General features: G+C 39.0%; 1 protein-coding gene across 2 annotated transcripts in view; it reads right to left on the bottom strand.

Moving 5' to 3' along the window:
• Window positions 1-26,461, bottom strand: part of LOC149313993 (contactin-associated protein-like 5) — a 508,214-nt gene that overhangs the window by 13,892 nt on the left and 467,861 nt on the right. For both annotated transcript variants that reach the window (XM_089520319.1, XM_089520320.1), the window contains 2 exons: window positions 14,859-15,077; window positions 3,173-3,244 (listed from right to left, as the gene is read on the bottom strand). In XM_089520319.1, coding sequence (XP_089376445.1) covers window positions 3,173-3,244; window positions 14,859-15,077 — 291 coding nt within the window. The remainder of the gene's footprint in view (window positions 1-3,172; window positions 3,245-14,858; window positions 15,078-26,461) is intronic.

Below are 26,461 nucleotides of genomic sequence, written 5' to 3'. Positions count from 1 at the left end.
TAAATACCTCACAAAACTACAGATCCTAGAATTCCATAGCATTAAGCCATGCCATTTTAAGTGGTGTCAAACTGCATTAATTCTGCAATACAGATTAGATTGTAGTTTCACTAGAGAAACAGACAATTTTGATTGAACTTCATCAGGTCCTTAGCCATCTTAACAGCAGTTGGTGATACAAGGACATAGTCATTATGAATCATCAGATCAGCAAAATGGACACTGCTGGTGGAACAGATTAACCCCTTCTCTTACCCCTTTCTGAGTATTCCCCTTCTGCTTTGTAGATGAAAATCCCTTGTCTGATGTTGAACATAGCTCAAAATTTAGTTACTAGAAAGAAAAGGTCTACAAGAATAGAGGTATGTTAATCTACTCAATTAATCTATATAGGTCCTATGTAGATTCACTGAGTGATAATATTTCTATTATGAAACTTTCAAAATTGATCATTTAATAAATTCATAATGACATAAATTTGTTATGACACTTTAAACATTGATCATTTAATTAATCCATATTGACACTGCTTAGCAGATCATATTGTATAGTAGTTTGAGCTCTTGACTATAATTGTTTCATATGTTTTGTGGGGATTTGTTGGATTTTAGGCCTATAATCTTATCCAGATGCAAGTGGTTGTTTAGGCTACTGGGTTAGAATGGTGAAGCTTATGGTGCTAGTTTAATTACTTTCCTCTGTGTATTCTAAATCATGCTATTCAATTACGAAGGCCAATGGGTCATAAAGTTTGATGACTCATTGCTTTATGATGCTTTGAGATAACAGTGGATTAAGTCAAAGCAGATGATTCATCAAGAACACATGAGACTGTTCTCATTTAAGTGGCTGGACTTGTAGTTATATCCTTGGGTCTATTCTGCAGTGCAGTGAACTAAAGCAGTATTCAGAAGTTGTGAGCAGACCATCAACTGCATCATATTTGTCTGTCAGTCTCTTTCCCCCTTTCGCTCTCTCTCTTTCTGGGTTCTAACATTGTTTCTAATAAATCTTTTTCCTATTAATATCAAACACTGAAGTATCTACAGGGCTATATGATCAATTGAACTTGCCCTACTGAGCAAATGATAAAGGTGCAAATGATAGAGGTGCCTCAGATGTCCTCTCTTAGCCTTCTGAAACCCTTGTTTCTGATGCTGAGGATTCAAATTTGATTGGAAGATGCAGATTGGGAGGTATACATTTCTCTTTCTACTTGGTTCCAACTGGAAGGAGAGTATGAGAATGGAAGACTGAAAAGAGGAAAGGGAATATCTATTGCTGTTTCTCCTCTCTATCTTCTGTCCTGCTAGTTTGAGTTGCAAAGCAGTTTGGTAGCTTTGAATATTCCCATCCCCACTGAAAGGATTGCCATGTGAACCTTCCTTTCTACAGCACATGGACCTGAACTTGCCAGTGATATCTCTACAATGATCTCATACTCACTGTCCTGGATGCTTGATAACTGACCTACCCAATCAGTGTATCAAAACCAATCTGAAGCCTTTCCTACTGTCAATATGAATCTTCTGCATCAATAATTTGGAACCCTGATTGCTTTTCTCCACTCATTTTTTTTGTTCTCTCGGAGCAATGTGGGATTGATACAAAGTGACCAAATATCCCTTCACAGCTAGTTGACCAGAACAAGTATAGCAGGCCCTTCCCATCCATGGGGGTTTGGTTCTTGTCCCATGGATGGGAAAAAATGTGGGAGCGCAAGCTCATATTAGTCAATAGGTGGTGACATGCATGTGCTTTATATAGGATGGAACTATCCCATTCAAAAACCATAAATTGAAAAATTTGGAGTTATTCTAGAATAAATCGTTCTAGCTTTGTTATTCACTACATTGACATGCAATGATACAGAAGGACAAGCAATGTTCCATTACAAACCCTTATTGATGAACGTATAATAGAAAGATTGGAAGGTGTTCAGGAATAAATGGTGAGGATTACTGTCTAACTTGAAATAACGAGACCAGACACAAATGTGGGTTGAAATAGGGCCACTTTATTTGAGGAATTAACTATTTATAACTGTTTTTGAATACTTGCAAACTAGAGGGGAGCAACCTGATGTGGGAGCAGCTGTGGCAGGTGGTCTATCCCTCATGCCACCTCCTCAGCTTTCCCTGGGCGAAACACCTGAGCTCCGAGGATAACCCAATGACTGGGTTGCTCCCCGGCCAGCTTGCATATGGAACGCCAGCCTGAGATTTCCACAGTCAACTCGCCAGACTTGAATGAGGATTATATCCCAGGTCAGCCCCAAGGAAGGTCTCTTTTTCTCTCTCCTTACTCGCAAGACCTAAGAAGAAGTCCAAGAGGCCTAACCTTCACCCCGAGTGGGTGCCATAGGTGTTCACCAGACAATTACATCTCCCCATAACCGCCAGTGACCGCCTATTTAAGTCCACACCTGAGCCAATTTCCTATGCCAAGAACAACAGTGTGAGGTAGGCAAAAAACCCTTGGAAAAAGGGAGAAAATTCCTACCTGGCCCATAAAGCGACCACCAAAGCCACACTGATGTCGAGGCGGGAGGGTGGGACAACAATTCTTGGAAGAGGGAGAAGGGAGGGCGGAGCAGGCTTAAATAGTCTTAGCCCCCGCCCCTAACTGTCTCCCAGACCTGGTGTGATGCTCCAGGTCCAATCAAATTACTGGTCTCTATTCAAATAGACCAGTAAACTCCCATCCCAGGCATACAGCCTGGGGATGTGGATTGTTCAAAGGTACTATGTTATAAGAGCATAATTCCAATGCAAATATGTTGTTGGTAGAAATTTGAGAAGCACGGTGAAGCCAATATACTGAAGTGGTTTGTGTGTTGGACTAGCACTCTAAAGACCAGGGTTCAAATCCCCGCTTGGCCATGTGCATGGAAACCTACTGGTAACCTTGGGCAAGTTCCACTCTCTCAGTCTCAGATGAAGGCAAAGGCAAACGCCCATGAACAAATCTTATCAAGAAAACCCTGTAATATGTTAGCCTTCAGGTTGTCATATATCAGAACCACCTTGAAGGCATGTAACAACAACTGCAGAGGTTTCATAATAGCAACTGCCACACAAAACTGCAGGACAATTATCAGTAGATATGAGCCAATACTAATCAACCATATTAGGAAAGCATTTCTTGCTCAGCTTTTTGAAAAACATCTTACCTCCAATAACAGCTGAATCACTCCTGACAGCATTGGTGAGTGGCTCTCTCTCATCTGCCTTCCCAAATGGATCTATATTTCAGAAAGGATAAGAAGATTGTTCTGTATAAGCAATAAATCTCAACAAGCATTATACTCCTGAAAACCACCCACCAAAGATACTTTCTTGGTAGTAGCAAGTTTGGTACACAGAAATGGCTTATTTGACCCAAACCTGTGAGCTATTCTTCTTCAGTTATCTCAATTGCCACTCCAAGAGCCAATTCACATGCTATCCACAATTTTTTCCTTGTTTTCTTTCTAATTATGAAGAACAGCCATGTGATATTCCAAAATGGAATAGATTGCTTGAAGGGTGATGGAAAGGCTACTTATCACTTTTATCTCAACCCACTCTCTCTCCTTCTTGGTCACACACATAACAGAGAGAGGGAGAGAGAAAGAGCACTTTTTTATCTATGAGGATAGATATATGCTTAACTATGTGAAGAGAAAGGTTTTTTTGAGTGGGTGGGATTTAATTGGATAAATAGAACTAAAATAAATAGTTAAGGATCTCTATCATTTGCTATTCTTCTTCAACTGGGGAACTGGTTCCATGATTCAGATAAGGCCTGTGGAGGTCTCTAATCTTGACCACATTCTTAATTTCTGTTACTTCTCATCAGAGAGAAGAGGAAAATGAGTATTTAAAGCTTGGGAAGCTGCTAACATGGAAAAAAAATCTCTCTGCCCTAAAAACTGTTATGTGGAATTGAATTCTGACTTGTGCTGACATTTAAGAGTGAAAACACTGCAAATGAATGGTAAAAGTAAATGGTTAAATGGTGGGACTGTGGGTCAGTGCTTGGAACCTGTGGGAGCAATGCAAATTGCCAAATCCAAATCACCAGCCCATATTTTGCTGTTTGTTGCAGTAGACAGCTTGTGAAAATAAGACAAATGCAGCTTGATACCAAAAAGAGAAAAGAAATATAAGAATGAAAGCATGACTCTAAATTTTTAAAAGTCACTAAAACATATACATGCATTTTTAGAATCCATTTGGACTAGAACATACAAGAATGCTTAGGTTCAAGAGCTATGTTCACTTTCTGTGAGTAAGGCCCACTGTAACAGTAAGGTTTATTTCTGGGTAGACATAGACAAGGTTTTGTTGCTAGACAAACAAATATTGAATTAAACAAGAATTCTCTGCAACAGGTTTTCACTGAGATGTATACCCAGCAATTTAATAAAACTGATGGCTGAATAGCGGATAGTTTTATTGTTGATTGCCTTGCAATATAACAAATTTTGCTGGCTTGGGCTAGAACACAGTGGTTTGATTCCTCATGTTGTGACAAAACATTTTGATTGGCTGTAAAATGTGGACATTTATCTGCTCCAATATGATTGGATTATAACTTACACATTTGAGGTTGTGACACAAAATGAGAAGAAGGTATCAATATCTGCTTGAGGAGTGTATGAACAGAATCAACAGTTTGGGAGTAAGATCACTCTTTGCCATTAAGGAACTGTCAGTCCAAACCTACCAGCTGTATTCTGTGCATGAGGGGAAAGTGTGAAGAAGGTGGGAGACAAAAAGTAAATAAATCCCTATATATAATATCCTGGGTTTTTTTTTTTAAAAAAATCCAGCACAGATTTGTCACAAGGCCTATGGGGCCCTAGATTGTTTGCCTGTATGCTTTCATCTCCATTGAATCCAATGGCAACACGTTTGAGTTTGGAAATTATAAATAACATTAGCTTCTGGTTTTCTCTTTGTGGGCTTTTAGCCACACTAAGGAGTGAAAAATCAGACTTGAAGGTTAGTACAGGGAAGGCAAATATTCAAGCCACGTCAACACAATTCACATACAGATGTTATTAATCTAAAGCCCAGCGCTGTTACAAACCAAGGAAGACAGAAAAGGCTCTAAACCTTAATTTGATTTTTCTGTATATGAGTATGTCTTGATACATGTAGGTAAAGCCTGCAGGAAAAAGAAAAGAAAAGTGCGTGCATGTGTTTTGTGTGTGTGCCCATGCATGTGTGTATATGTTTAGAGATTTCTATACTTTCTTTCAATAAAAGCATCCAAGGTAGATTAAAAAACCAAATACAACAATTCAAACAAAAACAGAATTAAAACAGTATATGCAAAAAAAGAATAGCTGACTGCCAGTTGGTTTATTCTAACACTATGCTTTACTTTAATTCTATATTGTGTATTGAACAGTGCCTTGTTGACTTTTTAGCTCCACACATAACAGTAATCCTTAAAACAGAGCACAATGGGATGTATGCATGTAATCTCTGATTTACTTGGTCAGGGCACATGTCCCCCACAGGCAGACCAGCTAACAGAATCCATTACAAATCAACATTACATCAACTGGCAGGGAAATTCCCATTAGAGTCTCCTCTCTGAATTTCTCATTTGAGTTTCAGTGAGTCAGGAGATCGAGAAATTATAAGTGGGCACATTTTCCATTGTTGTATACTTTTCTTTTCCTCCCTCCACCCTGTTTTCCAGCTGAACTGTAAATACATTCTACAGGGAAATGGGAAAGAACCTAATTCATCTATGCACATATACCTTTGAAATTCTGGCCCTGAGCTTGTCTCACATTGCTAAAATGAATCACAGAAACACAGTGAACAGAACAGGGTTGAAATAAAGTTCAGAATGTGTTAAAAAGCCAATGCATTCTATCAAATGGTGGTTTTACATTAGAAGAGAGGGCTTGTGCTAACACAAGGTGAGGGCACTTGATTGTTATGTGGTTTTTTTTACTAAAAAACAACAAAAAAACTGATTTTTTTCTACTTAATATATCCTTCCACATTGTATCCTATCGTCTTTCACTAGTTCCTTCAATCCTTGGGATTGCAAGAGGTGTAAGAATCAGCCTAACATATAAGTGACTCGCATGCTTGATTGTAAATGATAGTATAAAGCAACCATAGGACAAAACTCAACAGTTATGTTCTGCATTACTGTTGCTACTAAGACTGAATCCAAAATAATGAAGCAAATTACCAGAGGTTGCACGGGGGGGGGGGGGGGGGGTCCAGATTCCTAGAGAAAACATTTTTCTAAGCGTCTATAGGCACTCCAACAAAATTCTGTGGTCAATATCCAGTGGGCATTGACCACAGAGTTGTTCTGGAGGACTCAGAAATTCCCAAAGAGGTGTTCTCTCAGGCCAAAGAAATTGTGGTTTTTAATTCACATTTCCCCACTTTCATGGGGGTCCTGTGTCCCCAACCCCAATGAATGTAGAGGGTTCACTCTATGCAGAAATAAGGCTAACAGTATGTCAGTAACAAAAGCACCAAAGTGGTGCTATGCAGGAGGGGAGCTGGATTTACTCATTGACACTTCTATTGTGCAATCTGTGGCAAGAATCTCACAGGATGCTCCAGTCACAGGGCTTAGGGTAAGATATTATATGAGATCAATGAAGTTATATAGCCACTTATTTCCTTCTGCATCTCTTTATTCATTTATTAGACTCAGCTTTGCTAGTATCAGATCATGAAAGAATTATATTAAGGAGTGGGGAGTTGGTGATTGTGATCTGAGTTGTTCTCGTTGTGTCGTTCTCTTTTTAATTTCCCTTGTCTTTCTCAATAGCCTTTCGTGTCTTTCTTATTGTAAATTTGTTTATGAGTTCATGTTTATTTATGCTGTGAAAGTTATTTCCCTTCCTACACTGTTCCTAGATGTTTTTGTTAGCTCCTACAATGAAGGCAGGGCCTCTGTTTTAAAGCTGTCTGGGACCACCCTAAGTCCTTAAGCATGCATTACATTATTAGTGTGTTACAACATTAGTAGCCTCCTCTAACACCTTGTGATTCAGCACCAAGAGATCTTGCTCAGGACAAAATCAGAAAACCATCAGTAGCAAGGGAGCAGGGCCAAGACCCATAGGGAAGAATGATGATTCTCTTGGGAAAATTCAAAATGTCAATTTGTTTTGTTTGGGTTTTTTGCTGAAAGGGAAGCTGAACTCTTAGTAATGCACTTGCAGAGATCAACCAGTGTGAAAAGTAAATTGAGCCTGGATACAAATATGAGGTGCTGCTGCATAGCAAGAAAGTGAAGCCTAGAACATTTTCTGTATTTTTTCCTTCTATGGCAAGTAAGAATTAAGAGTTCTATTTTTTCAAGGTTGTGTTTCTCTCCATGTCTTCATAGCTATGTGTGTTCTTTATTTGCCTTCAGTTGGGAAATAGTCATTCAGAAACTCTTAGTATGCACTTAATTGAGGCCCAAGATGGGTTTTGCTCCAACCATATGTAGTTAATGGCCAGAATTGAAGCATGGGACCTTGAGACTCAAGACAAATGTTGCCTTTGTTCTTCAGTGCGTAGCAAAGCACAAGCATCTCATCTCAAAGAAGTACAGAAATACAGTACAAATTTGGGGACCAAATATTAATCCCCAGATTAGTAACTAAACATCAACGGAGAATAAGCACACAGGAGATTAACTACCTCCCACCAGCCAAGACAGCAAAAAAGCTATAAACGTCTTGCATCAATGGCTAAGTTTTTGCGCCAGGAGAGGCACTTAAAAATATTGGTATGCAAGATGAAGTTACTTTAAGTAAAGAATATGGAAATATACAAATATTATTTTCAGGCACACTCTATAACCTTTTATGTGAAAAGATAGGACTCAGCAGAGACATTGCATTACCTCTCACTGCTCCCTGGCCTCAGTAATGGGTGAGAACTAGTTAAAGCCTATGGAAGAGGCACGCCAGAGGGGAAGAGCAAGGAGACCAATAAGGGCCCAGAGGCCAGTGTGACACGCAGTCATTTAACTATTTTCCTCAGATGGCAGCCCTATGGGGTTTTGTTATCCAGCTGCTGTCGCCAGTTTGTGAGAGGCCACCTATTTTCCTTTAATTACTTTTCTTTCATTGCAGCACCATGGGCCTTTCTATCCCACCGTTGGCCCCAATTTGTGACAAGCACTTGTACTTTTTGGGGAAAAAAATCCTTATTGGTTTGTGACACTACCACGTATGTGTGGCGGTTACTTTATTTTTCCCATGTACAGCAACTTCTAAGTGAAACAAATTTCTTTATTTGTAAATGTCAGTAGCATGGTTAGTTATTCAAGTCCCAGACAAGCCTCTAGGTGAAGAATAATAAAACTATTTGAACAAAGGTTTGAACAATGTTTCACTTGTTGAAATATTTTATGCACTTGTTACTACCAGGTCTTACTTTCTTGGCTCCACTTTGTTACAGTTACAGTTTACTTCCCAACACACTCTCCAGAGAACAATAGTTATTTTTACCCAGGACCAACTCCGCCCTTATATTAGATTACTTTCCTAAACTCAGTTCTGTACCAGCCAACAAATGGACCTAATTTATCCTCTCCAGCCTCCAATTTGATTGGCTAGGCTGCTAGGCTGGCCAAACTCTGCCTTCTCTGCACAGCCAGCTCTAAGTTAGGGGCAGAAGTTGCAAGAGGTGACACTAGACACATCTTCTTTATCTGAGTCTAACGAACTCAGTAGTCTAACAAATTGTCTATTGCTTTGCATACCTGTATGAATTGTGTGGTTCTATGCAGGAGAATCTTAGAGAGACAGTCTAAGGAGCAAAACAGATCACCCAAAAGGGGTGGCTTGAAGCTGTCCCTGAGAGAGCCAGGTTGGGGCTGCTGCAACTGCACGCCATGGCCCCAATCCAGCTTTTTGTTGACCCCAAAAGGAGTGCCAAATTGCCGCTCCTTTTGGAGCCAGCAAAAAGCTGGCTTTTCCCTCCCTCTGTAAATGCTGCTCCACTGGATTGCTCCTGAAGCTAGTCTATGTGTGGGCAGTTGGGTGGCATGACACTGGCTTCCAGGTGACTTCAAAGCATGCAGTGTCAAAACACCATGCTCTGAAGCCTCCCAGAAGCCAGCACAAAGAGGCAGTCTGTTTCACCCCTTAGAGAGAGTTGGAAGATAATTTCTTCCACTAAAAGGAAGGCCAGGTATGTTTTCAAGGCAAAGCACCCTCCATTTTTCAAATCCTCTATCTTGATTTTATTAGCATTTTCTGTTGGTCCTGGGAACTATAATTTTCACAGTGTTCCCCCCCCCCCCGCCCCACTTCAGCTTTTCATTCTGCACTTACTTACCTATTTACTACCACTTAACTAAACTGTACAGACATTTATCCTGTCTCCTCATACTGTTTCCAGATAAAGGAGCTAATCGCTCAGCTCAAATAACCCAGCTTACCTCACCAAAATTCAAGCCTAAATTGGGAGGCAGCTGGGTCCTGCCGCAAGTATTTTGCTGCCGAAGCCGCTGGGTCACTATAGCCTGGCTACAGCCTGGGTCCCAGGCGAACTCCAGCAGCCTCATTTCGAAGCCAGGAGTTTTCTGACTTGAAAAAATGGCCTCCGGAGCTTGCATGGGACCCGGGCTGCAGCTGTAAGTACTCATCTGGTGGCTTCGGTAGAAAAATCCTTGCAATGGGACCTGGTTGCCTCCTGATTTAGGCTTGAATTCAGATGAAGTCAACCGGGTTATTTAAATGGAGCGATAAGCTCCAGAGACTTATCCTGCAACCACCTATCTGCTCTACACAGAGATTCATCCTTTCACTCATCAAGCTGCCTACCTGATGTCTTTCTACAATTAAAATAAATTATCTCTACTATATTCTATATTCTCTCTACTCTGTCACTGAACTTGATTGTAAACTGAGGGTTTGATGTACTTTTCCCCATGGAGGCTAGGACCTTGAAAATACTTTAGTTGATTTCTATGCAGTTATTTATATGTATTTAAAATATGTCACTTTGATCATTTATTTTTAGGTGCATGTGTGTTTCAGAATTCAAGTTGGCAGGTCTAAACATTTCCTAGAAATATAATTTATTTAATTAAAAATGAGATTAGGGAAGCTCAGAGAGGTGTTTTGCTGCAGGGAAGCAGATGGTAAACCACAAGAAAAGCTTCCCTAGCAGGGCCCTGCTGAATTCTGAACTCAAATAAAACAACATACAAGTATTTGCAGAAGAGGTTGCCTACAAGGGAAAAACAGTATGTGCAGAACTTGCCACTTCTTGAGGACTCAGACATTATGTTTTTAAAATTTTCATAACAACTAGAAAATGATGGGTGGTATTTTTACAAAAATGCAATAGTCCTGGGCCCCAGTGGAAAGTCAGTTTACTGTACTAAATTTGCTGAAGTTAACTAGGTCTGAGTTTGGCCAACACTGCTGTGTTTTGACAGTAAGAAACCAAACAAAGACTTCTTTGCTGGATAAGGAGTGGTGATTGTGTGTATGTGGCTAAGAGAGAGAAATTTTGTTTGCAGACACCCAGAAAAACACTTGAGGATGATGCCAATCACAAGAAGTGTTTCCTCAGTAACAGCTGGAGCCAGACAAACCTTTGGAACCAGAAACAAGAGCATGCAAACTGGAACGTATTCACCACAGGGAGAGTGAAGATAGTTCACATTCACTTTGCATAGTGTCAATAACTTCTCTTGTTTGCTGCAGTATGTGTTGGATAAAGGAGCAAATGATATGGGGATATGTTCCAAATTAAAATGGTGTTGGAAGAAAATAAGCTAAGAGATGTCATCAAATTGTTATTAAATAGATGTGGGTATGTGTTTTTTTTTTTAAACTGGACATGGCAGCATTCCAGAGCTTGCATATCTGACATCTTGAGAGGGAGATTAAATACAATTGCTGATTATAGAGACATATTTCAGTCTGAAAGTCATTATCCAATAATGTTTTACAAGACATTGAGCAGCATCTTATTAGGAACATACATATGCATAAGTCATGCTTTTCATGCAAGGCCAAAAAGTCACCATTGTGCAATGGAAGCATTTTGCTGATAGCTGCAGAAGCAGAGTTGCACAGAGATCTATGTATTGTTTTGCAAGTTGTACATTTTGCATTTTGCATTATACAGTGCAGTTGTGCATCTTATACTTTGCATTGTGGCTGTGCACTGTGTACCCTACATAACACACAGTTGTGCATCATGTATTTTGCATTTTGAATGACACCTTGTCATTAGCATCTACAGTTGGCCCTCTGTCTTCACAAGGGATTTGTTCTGGATCACCCCCCCCCCCCAAAAAAAAGGAGTCTCACACATATACAAGCCCTATAGGCTTGAATGGGACATGTGCCCATGTGTGCAATTGCGGCACGTGCGCTGGGCACGCTCCTCATTGAAAATAGTGAAGGTCGCCCCTCCACAGATTTTCAAGGGTGCAGATCTGAGATCCGCAAGTTAGGAGGGTCGACTGTATTGTTATTCTGCATGGGGAGTTGTGTAGAACTCATGCAGTGTATCTCCACATGGAAATATTTACACTGTGCTGAGGAGATGTTTGGTCACAACCAATATGTTATCTTAATGGATTTTTTAAAGAAAAGTTTCTTTGGAATGTCCCTTTGTGCTTCTAGTCTGTGGTAATAACAACATGAGCCTGACAATATGTAATCAATCCCAAGATGCAAAACATTTAAGATGCCCAAGGGGCTAATTAATAGTTACAGTACAGGCAAAAATGAACTGCTGGGATCATCATGAGCATGTAATATGACTCTGTTCAAAATAGGAGAGAGTAAGAGGCAAGCACAGAGCAAAATGTATAGGCAGGAAAACTCAAGAGCTTGTACCAGCTTACACATTCTTACCACTATCATAAAGAAATATTAATGAGTGTGACTTGAGAACTCAAGGAACAAGTTAATTTACACCAAGAAAGAATGTAACAAGATGCTAATCAAATGATAAGCTAGGTATGGCAATATAGCCCAGAACCAAGGAAGAGGTTTTCCCTGCTGGTTGATAAAGAAAATTTAAGAGAATGTCATTGGAGATGAAAAAGAAATTTGTTAGGTTCACATTTTTCTTATATAAATACCCACTTTAACCTCCCAAATCTGTTAATGGACTGAAGCAGAACTTTTCTTTGGAATCCATACTTTGCCAAGATTGCAGATGCATTTTAGTGACAAAAACTATGCATCAAATCATGTGCCCATTTGAAAAAAAAACCATACATCTAATATATATATATATATATATATATATATATATATATATATATATATATCTCAGATGAGCACAGATATCCTTTGGAGAAAATGAGTTTAAAATATTGTACGTTAGGAAAAATGTAAGCAAAAATACACACACTTTTCCATATAGTTGGGGGGGGGGGGATAATGAATACAACACTGAGAGGATGAGTTTCATATGGTACTCAGAGTAATAAACAACAATAAAATGGAGATTTCCTCTTTTGTGGCCTGAATCTTCAGACCTTGCACTGTTGAACAGTCTAAGCATTGTAATCTGGAATATAGTGAGCTGCTTTATACTTTATTTATTTATTTATTTATTTATTTATTTACTTGTTGTGTGCCTTCAAATGGTTTCCAAGGTGACCCTAAAGTGAAGCTATTGTGAGTTTTTCTTGGCAAGATTTGCTCAGAGGAGGTTGTCATTGCCTTTCCCCAAGACTGAGAGGGTGTGACTTGCCACAGTCTCTCAGTGGGTTTAATGGCCAAGTTGGGGATCGAACCCTGATCTACAGAGTCGTAATCGAACACTCAAACCACTACATCATGCCTATTTCATGTTATTTGTCCATCAAGACCAGTATGGGTTACCCATATTGTTCTTTGGATGTGCTGGATATTAATCTTGGGGCCTTCTGCATGTACAGTACACCTTCACTGTCCACTGATCTATGGCCCCTTCTTCAAAGTGATATACTATTTTTCAATTATGTATATCCAATTTCTGTCAGTGAAAGCCTTGTCCGTGTCCCACAAGTATTTGAGGTGTGTTTGGCTTTGTTAGTGGCTGCACCTAAGGAGTTGAGGCAATTTCTCCATTAACAATGTTTGAGGCTTTGGCATGCAAATAATTTGGGAGAAGACATGCTAGTTCTTTATAAATGATATATGAGATGGCAAAAGATGGAAGAAACTCACAGGATGAAAACCTGGCTATGAAATGAAGTTAAATGGTGAAAGATTCAGGAAAGTAACATGAGAGGAGGGGAAATGTTCACACAGAGTACCTATGAAAGTGACTACCACATGATAGAGTGGCATCTACCATTTTGGATGGTTATGCAAGGTGATTTGATAAATTAATGGAAGATGGATTGTTTGAGGCTGCTAGTCATTATATTCAGAGCATGGTTCCAGGCCTGTGAAATGGTTCTTACCACCCATATCATGGGCAGTATATCTCTGAATGCCAGCTGTTAAACATTATCAGGAGAGGGTTATTGTATATATTGCCTGCTTATGGGATTCCCATTTATCACATTGTTGACATGAATAGACCTTTAATTTGATCCAGAGGGTCTCCTTTGTCCTTTAATCCTTCATAAGGAGGTCTGTCTAGCCCCTCTCTATCAGCAGGCAAAACCTGAAGCCTACCAAGGTGACTTCTGCTGAGCTTCATTCATTTACACTGATGGCTGCTTATATCCTGCTTTGTTATCATAATGAATATGTATTTTTTTAAAAATGCATTACTGTTCACTGTGTTTTGGGACACTGTTTTGATATTGTTTTCACTTGTTAATTTATTAGCCACTTTGTGGAAAATTTCAAATCCATTCAAAAACAAAAATGAAACAATTCCCTGCCTATTTACCTCCATGTCTGTTACTCATGGCAGACTTTCATTGTGCTGTAGGACTTTTTTGAGCACAAACATCTGTTCCTACATTTCACTCACCTTGATTTTTCAACATATTGATGACCAATCACCATTATGACTTATCTTTTATGTTTGCTAATCATTAAACTAGGAAGGAATGATGCAGCCCTCCAGATGGTTGGACTGCAACTCCAAGAATCTCTATCCAGGATAACCAGGGGTGAGTAATACTGGGAACTGCAGATCAACTGTATCTGGGGGGCTGCATTATTCCCACCTCCGATTAAAGCTCTGCTTTGAACATTACTAGTGAGATATAAGAAGTTAGCCATGTGTTGCAGAAGTGATCAAAAGACATAGCACACTGGAACACTTTTCTATATAATTAGAGCTAGTAACAACATGGAGATGTTTTTTCATTAGTTCTGGGGGCTATAATCATATAAACATTGAGAAGAAAGAGGTCATTGGAGTTCTGATCTCTTAAGTGCACTGAAGCCTGCATATTTGTTGCAAGGATAGGATTTTTTATATCATTCCTACAGAGAAGAGAGTTACAGTGTGATTTCTCACAGACCAAAACTTCTCAAACTGCTCATTTCCTCCTCTTCTGAGTTTCCAGAATGTAACTTCTCTGTTTCTGCTATTGTAAATTGTTTTAGCAAAACCAAGTACACAAATAGATAACTATATAAATAAATTCAGTTAGAAATTGCTGATCAGTTTGACACTTGTTTAATTAAAAACAACAACACATTTCTTCTGTTTTTCCAATCGTTCCAACTTCTAGATTGGCCTAACAGCTAGAGCCTACTCAATGCAATCCTTCTAGGTGGGATTCGAATCCCTTTTACTTGGTACAATGTGAACAACTTGTATTAGTAAAAATATCTAGTCATACAACTGAATATTACTCAGTTGGTGCTATGATGAGGTATGTGTGTGATGTACTAGAAGAATACCACTCTAGTGCCCCAGTTCAATTATCTATTTCCACAAAATGATTGACCATACCTGATGACGAATATATCGTAGTTGCTGTATTCACATCGACTGCTACTAAAGCCCTACAGTTTGATTCAGACAAAGAACCCAGAACTGTCACAGGTGCTATACTCGGATGTCGTAAGGCAGCTTTCAGTGGAGCAATGTGGTTGTACTGAACAGATGACATGCACCCTATGAATCCAAAGGAGTTTGCCTTGGAGACTTCTGGATCGAGTCCCTGACCATCTGTAACATACAAAGCAAGTGGAACATTTTTTAAAAATTGGCTTGTTGGTACATATACAAATCAAAGAGCATTTGAACATAGGGACTGTACAGATTGGGCTGAAGAGATGGTAAGATGCTGTCCCTTTTCACACTGGATTAGTGCTGTGGCAACTGCATGCCATGGCACCAATCCAGCCTCTAGAGAGTGCAAAAAGAAGCCAGAAAAAATGGCTCCTTTTTACACCATCTTAAAGGGCATCATAACCACAATGGGGCATCATGATGATGTCCCTTTGGCACTGCACCATTTGGACACAGCACCAGAGGTGTGTCATCATGGCAAGTGCTGTGTGGACCGGCGCATGCCAAAATGGTGCCCTGGTGGCAGCATAAGGGCATTGAGTGTGGGAACACTCAGCCCTGACCCTGCTCACAGGCCAGTGCTTTTTGCCCATCTGTACAGGGCCATAGTTTTTATCTATTTAACTACTCACCTGACAATTTCTGATACAGGTTGAGTCTCTGTTATTCAAAGTGCTTGGGACCAGAAGTGCTTTGGACTTTGGATTTTTATTATTATTATTTTGGAATAATTCTATTTGCATATAAGTACATAATGAGATATCTTGGAGTTGAGACCCAAGTTTAAACACATAATTCATTTATTTTTTATATACACAAAGACTGAAGATACTTTTATACAATACAGTCCTCCCTTTGTTCTCACAGTTTTCATACCCGCGTCCCTCGCTTATGTGTGAGGGACAAACAGAGGGTGAATTAATGGGCTGTGTCCGAGGTGTGCAGATGTATGCGCACGCGGGCGGGCACACACCTATATTCAAGTCAATGGGGCTTGAATATATGCAAAACTCCATTTTTGCGCAGGGGGTGGTGGTGGTCCAGAACAAATTCCTCACGAAAACAGAAGGTTGACTGTATTTATAAATAATATTTTTTGTGCATGAAAAAAGTTTGTGTACACTGAATCATCAGAAAGCAAAGGTGTCACTATCCCAGTCACCAAATAGAAAAGTTTTTGTTTTTGGAATATTTTGCATTTTGGAATTTTGGATAAGGGAGACACAACCTGTACAAACAGTTCAATACAATCTGATATCCAAAGGTTAATGAATAGCAGAATTTCTCCACTGCTTTCTCCAAGAAGGAAGCCTATACTATATTAGTAATACTATAATTTTTGGAGCACAGAAAAAATGTTGGTCCATCAAATCATTCATACTAGAGCCTCAACCAGGGGCATGTTCACACTACAGAAATATAATGCTGTTATTTCACATTAACTGCTATGGTTCTATTCTATGGAATCCAGGGATTTGCAGTTTAGGGAGAGGTCTTTAAAATCCTTAGCCAGAGAGCTTCTCTGGTGCCTCTGACCAAACTACAAACCACAGGATTTCATAGGAAGCAGAGTCTGCAGTTAAAGTGGAATCATAGCACTATGGTGGTGTATTGTGAAAATGCCCTAAGATTTTAATTTTAAATTACTCTTATGTTCCCATATTAATGCAAAATCAGGGTGAGGCTCTGACATCTGAATGCCCTACTGTTTCACATGTCACCAGCAATGAAAAGATTCCTGAAATTTGAGACAGGCCCACGCACTGATTAAGGAAAAAAAAAACATGTAAATGGCTACCTACTGTACTTAAGAATTGTCTACAACTAACATAGTCCTTATGAAGTTTTACATAATCATGTTTTGTGTGGTTGGCATTAATTGGGAAATGAAGGATGGAGTGTGTGTGCGTGTGTGTGTGTGTACTTCCTACATTAGAACACTTTGAACATATATTTTCAATTCTGCTGCTAAATATATTATTAAATGTTCTGCATTATTAACCTCGATGTTTTCCTTGGCATCTGTTGACCCTGAAATGAAGGAGTGGGTTTTTACATTCATTCCAGCTTTTGTATAACTCTTCTGATGACTCCAATACCTTTTCTTTGCTGATTCATGGCTATAATCTTGCTTGTGTTATTATGGCTGTCTCTGTTATTTAAGATGGAAAGAATGCACCAAAGAAGCCTACTCTGCCTTCGAAGAGTTGGGGAAAGGAGATACACATTAAAAATCAAGCTATAAAGTTTAAAATATTCCAAGCCATTTTTCAACATAAAACTAATCTACTGCAGCATCTCTGACTATTTCCTACTTGTTTCTGTTGTAGAGTAGTCCCTACTCTTTGAACTTCTTTTACAGCACAATCCATATTTACTCAAAAATAAATCCAGTTATGTTAAATGGGGCTTATTCTCACGTAAACAGTTATAGAAAATTAACACCTATCAATCCTTAACATTTGCAATTCTGATTAAGACTGATGGGAATGGGAATGCAAAACACAAGTATACACCATGTTTTCCACCATTGCCTTGAATGTATGTGCCCAGAGAAATATTTTTGAAATATGATTGCTTTAGGTTTGGTTTTATTATCCAAATTAGGATGGAATCAGCATTTTCTGATGGTCACGTTTATGGTATGTACTGTACATGCAATGTGCATTGGCTTGATGAAAATAAAATATGACTTGGCAAGAAGTTATTTACAGTTGTTCATTACAAAACTCGAATAACAAAGATGTCACCTAAGACCAAGATAATAGAAATATTTCAGTGATTCCAAAGCCGCTGACCTTTCTTTTGCAACAACCCACTGCAAGATGTTTAATAACTATAGATTTCTAGAGGGCTAGGTTTTACATATTAATTTAGATTCAGCACCTCTGGCAACATGGTGCCCTATAAGAGAGTACCAGTAGCAATGAGAAGAAAATACCATCTCCTAAGATGTCAGATTCATTTTCTACTATGCCCTGGGGTTTTCAAAAGCATTAAACTTTCACATCCAGTTCTTATAAATCACTCGCAAACCTGGTGACCTCATTGCCCTTCATTTCATGCACCCCAGCTGAAGGCAGAAACCCTCGAGGCTCACCAGGAATCCACCTGCTGACATGCACCCAGATTGTCTTCCTGCAGCATCATAAAGACCTGTAGATTTAGTGTGGCATTCACTTTCTACACAACTTATTTTTACAATTTTATGTCATGATAAATCTGTTAGTAGTCAATGTGTGATAAGATATGTATGTGTTTGATGTAGTACAATGGTCCATACCCTGTGGTCTATGAACCCCTGGAGGGCCACAAAGACTTAAAGAAATGTAATGAGCTGTATTGGTTAAGTAAGAAAAGGAAAGAAAGAAAGAAAGAAAGAAAGAAAGAATATTTATTTAAATATAACTTTAAGAATAATAGTTTGATCTATCAATTGTATTAATTGTATTATCCTACTGCCTCAATTAAAAACTAACAAAAATTAAAAAAAACAGTTATGAAAGCAACTGTTTAACTGAAAAAAATGTACTCAGCACTTGCTGCTTTTGCACATGGTGAGAACATACAAGTGAATGATGTGGAGTGGCCAAGAGAAAACACAGGACACTTCTTGGTACCATGCATACAACCAGAAGCTGTCTTGGTAGTGGCACCAAACTATAATAGAGTTCACAGTGTATCACCACATTCTCTGTTCATCTATTGCTTTCCATAATTTTGTAGTTGTGTTGAGAATGATCTTGAAGAAATTCATGTATAAAAGAAAGACTGTTTGCAGGTGGAAAGAGTAGGAGTCAGTCAGTGTGAGTGAGTGTTATGACAGACTTTGGAATGATAACTGTGGATTATTGAAAATGGTTGTGTTTCTCCTTCATTTTCTATGAATAAAAGTGTTCAGTTATTGTAAAGTGACTTTTCAATGTTATCACAGTGAATTTTATAACAATACATTTTGACTAAGCCTTAGGAGGGATCGCTGGCTGAATTTGAAATGTAAAAGTATTGATGATGATGATGATGATGATGATGATGCATCCTGTTCAAAGTAAAATGAAGCTTCTTCCAGTCAGCTTAAAAGTGTTGCTGTTAAAGAAAGGAATGTCTGTTGATTGACTTCACATATACAGGCCCAGAACACAAGCAACTACCACAATGTGTGTTATATTACGATGTAGTTCAATGAGGACATGAAACCATAAAAACTGCAAAGACCTTTCAATAGTAAATATAATGAACATGCCACAAAGAACACTGATTGTTTCAAAGGTAAGAAGCAGGAACTTCAGGAAAGTAAGGAAATGTTGAAAAAAGAGACACAGACACACAGAGAAAAAAAGACTGCAACTGGTTGTAACACTTAAAACAAACTGAGGGCCACATTTACAGATTCTCGACTAAAAGCAAAATTAAGAGAACGACACATAATAGCCAAATAATTTATATTACCTGATACAAAAATTGTGGTTTCTGCATTGATAAAAAAGAAAGCTGGCAAGAACCTTTCCTTAATATATGACACTGTTAACAAGCAAATCAGTTGGTTGGGCAATATCAAGGAACAGTTATTAGAAAGAATTCACATGTCCTCCTATTTTTGTTCTACAACTGGGCAAAAGCACAGATATAATAAAGAAAGAATCTTATTGTGCTATGTTAGGTATGAGAATGAGAGAAATATTTTTGAAGTCTTCCTGCCCATCTCCACATTGGTACACACCACAGCTGAAGAAGTATGTAACAGTTTAACTGAGTTTATAACATCTCACGACATTGATTGGTAGCACAGATGGACCATGAGCCACATCTGGAAAGCTTACTGGACTTGTAGCATGGGTTAAGGAAATCATACCGTCAGTGACTTAATTCAAATACTGCATAAATAAGAAAGCTCTAGTTGCTAAGAAGATACCAGAAAAATTAAACAGACTTTAAATGAATCAGCCAAAATTGTCAACTTTATAAAAAGCAAATCACTGATTTCAAGACTTTTTCAGCAACTTTGCAAAGATATGGATGGTGACCACCATCACCTTTTGCTACACTGTGAAGTTCATTGGTTATCATGAAGTAAATTTTTCGTTCGTTTTCGGGAATTGAGAGATGAGATAAAATTATTCCTCATGGAAGAGCAATTTATTCTTAGCGATCATCTGACAGACTTTTCTTGGTTAGTAAAATTAGCATATTTGTCAGATATCACCACCCATTTAAATATGCTCAACTTAAATCTTCAAGGAGAAAAAGTTAGTTTTTCAATTTGAACAAAAATCAAAGCAATGACAAAAAAGGTAGAATTATGGCATCATTGCCCATTAAACTGAAACTATGAGCCATTTCCAAACCTCACAAATTTTCTTGGTTCCACCTAAGAAGAGTTGTCCAAAGAGGACACATCTCTTCTCACATGACATTTGAAAAGATTTGCAGCATAGTTTCCATGAATATTTTCCTGTTTCTGATAGAAGCAAAAACTGGACTAGAGATCAATTTTCAGTTAATGTGTATGAACTAGAGGGACTCACAGCAGAAGAGGAAGAAAAGATCACAGAAGGTACTCTTAAATTGCACTTCAAGCAATACTCCCTTCCAAATTTATGGGCTCACTTACAAGCAGATTATTCAGAAACTATTGAAGAAGGCTATGAAAGTATTGATGCCTTGAGCAATGCCATACTTGTGTGAAAAATCATTCTCTGCTCTCATTTATCTAAAAATTAAGTATAGAAATCATTTGAAAAATGTATAGTCAGATCTCCGAATACAAGTTTCAGCTATTAAGCCTGATATAACAAGGCCTGTAAATGAAATGCAGCACCAGCCTTCTCATTAATTAATTAATTAACTATAGTTAGCTAGTAATATTGGGCCATGGTTGCATGTCCAAGTGTTGTTGTTGAATGATTCCAAGAAAATATTACAATAGAAGTGTGCATTTACTTATTTCTCTCTTTTCTCCAAATCTGAAGACCCTTGAAGAGAAGCTTTAAATAAATATTTGATGCACTTTAGGGTTTTAAATCCTGAATTAAGACTTGGTGGTCCGTGGCAAGAAAATGTATTTGTGTTGAAGAAAACGTTAAGAACCACTGATTTAACAGATTCCAACCAACACAAGAGGAAAAGTTATCAAATACAAACATGCATCATGGATATGATGCCCTTTATTTCTTTCTGTGCCTCATTTCAACACCGGATGCAGTAATTTTTTCTATAAATGCTTTTAACCTATGTTATAAGCCAATGGAATTCTATAATTTTTGTGATTATATAGCTTGATTTATCTGTGCTGGCTATTGGCATTGACATTGACTGAAATATTATAGTGTGTCCCTATCATTTGTTTGAGGCATATTTATTCATTTATTATGGTCTTGTTTGTTATGAAATCTGATGTAACAAATTCACATGACTGTAGCAGATTCTTGGGATGCACTTTTTATGCATTGACAATATTATTTGCTGTATAGATAAGCTGTAAATGAAAGTGAAAAGCACTTGGAATATGCCAGTCTGAAAGCATATGGATAGTTCTTTACTAGACTCAGACCTCCCATTAGGTCATCCCTCACAACAGGTGCAACAGATTGCAGCAAGATATTGGAGAGGAAAGCTGGCCTTGCACTCCTTAAACTAGCATGCTAACTTCAGGTGTGCTGGAGGATGCTATTCTATTGCCAGTAATTAAGATTGAGCTGTTACTCCAGTTGCTTTTGTACATGGAGTGTGGAGGAGCCACATCTTCTTCTTCATTTCAGGTAGCACAATGTCTTTGGTCTTGCTCCCTACTACACTTTAGCCAAGCATCATTGTTCAGGAATCTGAATAAAGGGTAAACATGACTATTTTGGTAGCAGACCTCAGCAAAAATCCATAAAGGTTTGTAGATAACTTCATTCATCCAACAGCATCTCGCCTGGACTTTCACCACCACTGACTTTCATCACCACTGTAGATTTCTCCCCCCCCCCCCCCCCTAGAAGTTGCAGAACAGTGTGTGTAATCAGACAGAAATCTCATTATTTGGAAAACTGAGCTCCAAGCAGATTGAAACTCCAGTGCCAAGAGTGGGCTCAGTATGTTCACCTAATAAAAAAATAATAATAATATAATAACAAGATTTCTTTCTGGACTGTCCTTTCAAATTGATGGTTGCAATTGCTGCCTGGAACAGTCACAAATTAGATAGAAGAAAGATGCATAGTAATTAGCAATGAATTTCTACACTAGAGCACACAAGGCAAGCAGAAAATTACCCTCAGGCATACTTGTTTCCGAGCACTGCCACTAAACATCAAATTGGGTCCTTGGGGCTTTCTGGGAAGTGACTCTGCAGTAAAAAAATATGGGCCATGTTTTCACCACAGGGGCAGGGAGGAAAAGTTCAGATGGTTCTTGAGTTTGTGACTCACTCTTGAAAGTTGAATGTAGACAAGCAGATTTTTGGGCAAACTGAGATACTTGTACAAGGAGATGAAAATGTCAGCCTCACATTCCTTGATCTGCCACCATTTTTGTATTGCTCTCATTGTTTCCATGGGAAAACATCTTCCTGTTATTTTTTTTTTAGTAATTCTGGGGCCAATTATTAGAGAGAGAACACAAAAACAATATACTTGAGTCAGAGTTTGAAAAGGAAAGATATAGTTGAGATGTTATTTCCGCAAAGGAAAGGTCTATGTTTAGGATATTAGCACCGAAAGTGGAAAATTGGGCCTATAGTGATGCCACAAAAGTGGAGACAGAAGTAGTAGAAAAAGGAGGAGAGGAGAACCAAGAAGGAAGGAAGGAAGGAAGGAAGGAAGGAAGGAAGGAAAGTACCACCTCAACACAGTACAATATTTGTTCTTCCACATGGACCAAAACATACAGGGCTTACAGAACTCTTCTGTTAACAAATGAAAGATCTGGAGAATCTTTTCTTGAGCAACAATAAATTTTAGGTCCAATTCATGTGAAATATTCCTCTGGGATGCTTAAATGCTAGCAGTGGACCAACTGAAGAAATGGTCATTTGGTAGATCAACACATCCATAAATGCCATTTGTTCAATGAGTCTACTTTAATAAGGATTCAGTTTAGAACCATAAGGTTCAAAATTTAGTGTAGTTGCTCTTCATTTCCATTTTTATTCTCAGAAGCAAAGCCCATTGGGTTAAAGGGAGAAACTCCCAACAATATGTGTGCAGAAATAAAATCTTAGTGTGTTTTTGAAATTTTTCAGTTGGGAAAAAACCCTACTAACTCACATGTCAAAGAAAGGAGAAGAAATTAAAGTTAACAGAAGGCATGCTAACCTTAAAGCGACATTTGCATGCTTCCCCAAAAACTAAACAATTTTTCTGTGGGTATCCAATTTAGCAATTTAGGGGCTGTACAGACAGGCACTTTGTGCCAGCCTTTATGTGCACTAGGGTTCAGCTAGGGCTGAGCGTTCACATGCTCAACGCCCTTGTTGGGCCGCTTGGCCACCATTATGGTGTGCGCCCTTCTACATGGCGTGTGCCACGATGACGTCTGTGTGGTGCAGTGCCCAAATGGTGCTGAACACAAGGGGCATTATCATGGTGTGTGAGTGCACCTATTGCTCCCCTGCCGGGATGCAAAAACCACCCGCCCAGAAGTTGTTGCCACTGCCTCCTTCTGGGGCCATTTGGTCTGTAGAGCCCCTAACTCTAGGCAAAAACAAGGAGCTTTTCCCTCTCTTTGGGCACATATACCCAGGAATGACTTATATTACACAAAGTGAATGTTCTAAAATTTCTTTAAAAATCCAGCTACTGGAGATGGTGGATGATCAAGAAATATGAATCATTCTTCAAAATAAAAATAAAAAATCCTTAGGACAGGGGTGGAGAGACTTTAGGGCTGAGGCAGCTACTTAAGAAAAACAAAAAAGATCCATCCCTAGATCAACCAAATGGAGTGCAACAGACATACACTTTCTGAACTTGATTACTAGAGCTGAATAGTGCTCACAGCCCTCCCACATCAAAATTCTCTCTTTCTTACCCAAAGCTTTCTTAATTTCAGCAATATAATTTGATGCAAAAATAGGGAATGTGTGACCAGCAGCTTGACCTAATGAAAACTACCTATAGATAACCAGTTGATAACAGATGTATTTTCTGACCATCCATCTATCCATCCCATGATTTCAAGTCATTCTGATTTATGGTGACCCTAAGGTGATTCTACATTGGGGTTTTCTTGGCAGTATTTGTTCAGATGGGTTTGCCCTTACCTTACTCTGACTGAGAGAGTGTGACTTGCCCAAGGTCACCCAGTCGGTTTCCATGGCCAAGTGGGGATTCAAACCCTGATCTCCCAGTGTCACTCAAACCACTATACCATGCTGGCTCTCATCTCATGATAAATGATAGAATTTGACTTTTATCATACATTAGCAGCACTTTGCAAGAAACGTCTGATAAATATCTGCTGAGTATAGTTCTCATATATCAACACACATTTTGCCTACACAATTTCTAACATTCCAGAAGAGTTGAAAATAAATAGACACAGTTACGAAGCCAGAAGATGACACTTTCTGTTCCACCTCAAAAGCCATCCATCCAACCTTTGCAAAGCAATGTATCAAAGCACTACCACACCCATGCTGTTTCCCACTTTTTAATCAGGGTTCACAGTTGTTATAAGAAAAGGGGTTGATGGAAGTGTCATAATGGGGAGCTGTAAATGCCAAACAATAGAATGCAAGATTCTTTTGATAGAAGACAGCTGCAGTCAGCAAGGAGAGCTTCAATTCTGTCTAAAAATAAAGCTGCAAGAGAGAATCTCAAGGGGGAAGAGGGTGGATACTTTGCAACCTTGTGCTTCGACAACCCTCCCTACAGGGATCCTATAGATATTCTCTGGAGTGTAAGATAAGATACAGCAATTAAGTAATATTACTGTGCAAACTCTATTTCTGAAAATAGTATCTGTCTCCAGAGATGGATGTAGAATGTTTTTCTCACAACACAAAGTGACTTTTTCTTTTGCTTAGTTCATACTCAGATCCATGTAGGATTAGACCATGCTTGAAGGTCAACATGAACTGGAGATTTCTTAGATTTAAGATAAATTAACCAACAGTGGCTAGTATTCATAATATGTTAGAACCTCCTAGCAGCCTATTTTCAGATGATCTCACTACACAGTAAATGAGAGGGTTGGGTGCCCTGTAAGTGCCCTGCCCACTTTTTATGCTTCCCTCGTCACCCTGAATCACATTGTCCTGCAGCTGAAAAACTGTCTGAAAATACTTCAAAGAGCTGCAAACAACTCAATTTGTCTCCCGTAACCTGCCCTCTCAAATAACAAAACTAAACTAATCCCCAAACAGCTGATGAATGGCCAAAATGAAACATGGGACCTTACCACACAGGCTTCATGGAACGGAAGGATAACAGTCCAAAAGGGGCCAAGAAGGGAACGGAACTAGTGGGGGATGCATTTTACTGCACACAGAAGTCCCTCACTCATTCCGTTCCTTTCCCTTCTGTTCCCAATCTGTCCCAGAGGACATAATTTTTGAGAACTGTTCCGGGATAGATTGGGAATGGAAGGGAAGGGAACGGAATGAGTGAGGGACTTCTGTGTACAGTAAAATGTGTCCCCCACTCATTCCCGGCCCTTTCCATTCTGTTCTCGGCCTGTTCTGTGGAGCCCCTGTGCGGTAAAGTTCATGATGTCACTTCCAGACTGACAGGAATGTGCCAGTATGGCCTGGAAGGGGAAAAAATCCCACCCATCTCACAGCACAATTGCTCATCTTGGCTGCATATGGAGGAAAATGAAACAATATCTTTCCTGAATGACATATTACAGACAGAAATAAACCCCCATGCAGACCAACTTCTCATTTGAAATGAGGAACTAGTCACAGAAAGAGAAAATAGATAAAGCTGAATGCATGCTAGGGGCAGATGTGGGAGTGTGGCAGCCCTGCCTCCAGTGGTTTGCTTCTTCTACCCATTTGCTACAAAGCATAAATAAAAGTCAGATATGCATTTCAATGGCCAACAGTGCAAGGTTTATGTATGTTGGACTTTTATCCATTGGAGGAGTCACACTTTAATTTTTTTGCATTGCCACCCCCAACCATTTGGGTATAATGGCTTTATCATTTCTAAATGTGCAGCTGCACCACTTTGTTTATGTACAGCTTTAGGGTTAAGGTTAGGATGGATCAGTCATTCAGAACTGCTCTCATAGTAGGGCATTTATATATAGGTTGAAGATGCACATTTTCCAGGCTAAGTTGAAATGTTGCAGCTTCTTTTTGCTCTGTTTTTCAGCCCCAGAGTGCAGCTTCAATCCAGTTTCTGCTCATTTTGGAAGCATGCATTACATAAATGCTCAGCCTTCAAAGCAGGAAGAAACTGCTTTCTTTGACCCACCAGTTTCACCCCTCAGTCAGGACCCGGTTCACTCTTGTCCACATCCAACTATCTTAACACTACAGTAGGCTGGTTCTCAAACATGCTTATTTAGTGATCCAGTGTTAAACTTAACCTCAGCAACCACAGTACTCA

This window comes from Sceloporus occidentalis, unplaced genomic scaffold (assembly GCF_023333645.1).
Source record: "Sceloporus occidentalis isolate IW3139 unplaced genomic scaffold, rSceOcc1.0.p SCAF_4, whole genome shotgun sequence".
In the NCBI taxonomy this organism is placed as follows: Eukaryota; Metazoa; Chordata; class Lepidosauria; order Squamata; family Phrynosomatidae; genus Sceloporus; species Sceloporus occidentalis.
This window is presented reverse-complemented; position numbering and strand designations above follow the sequence as displayed.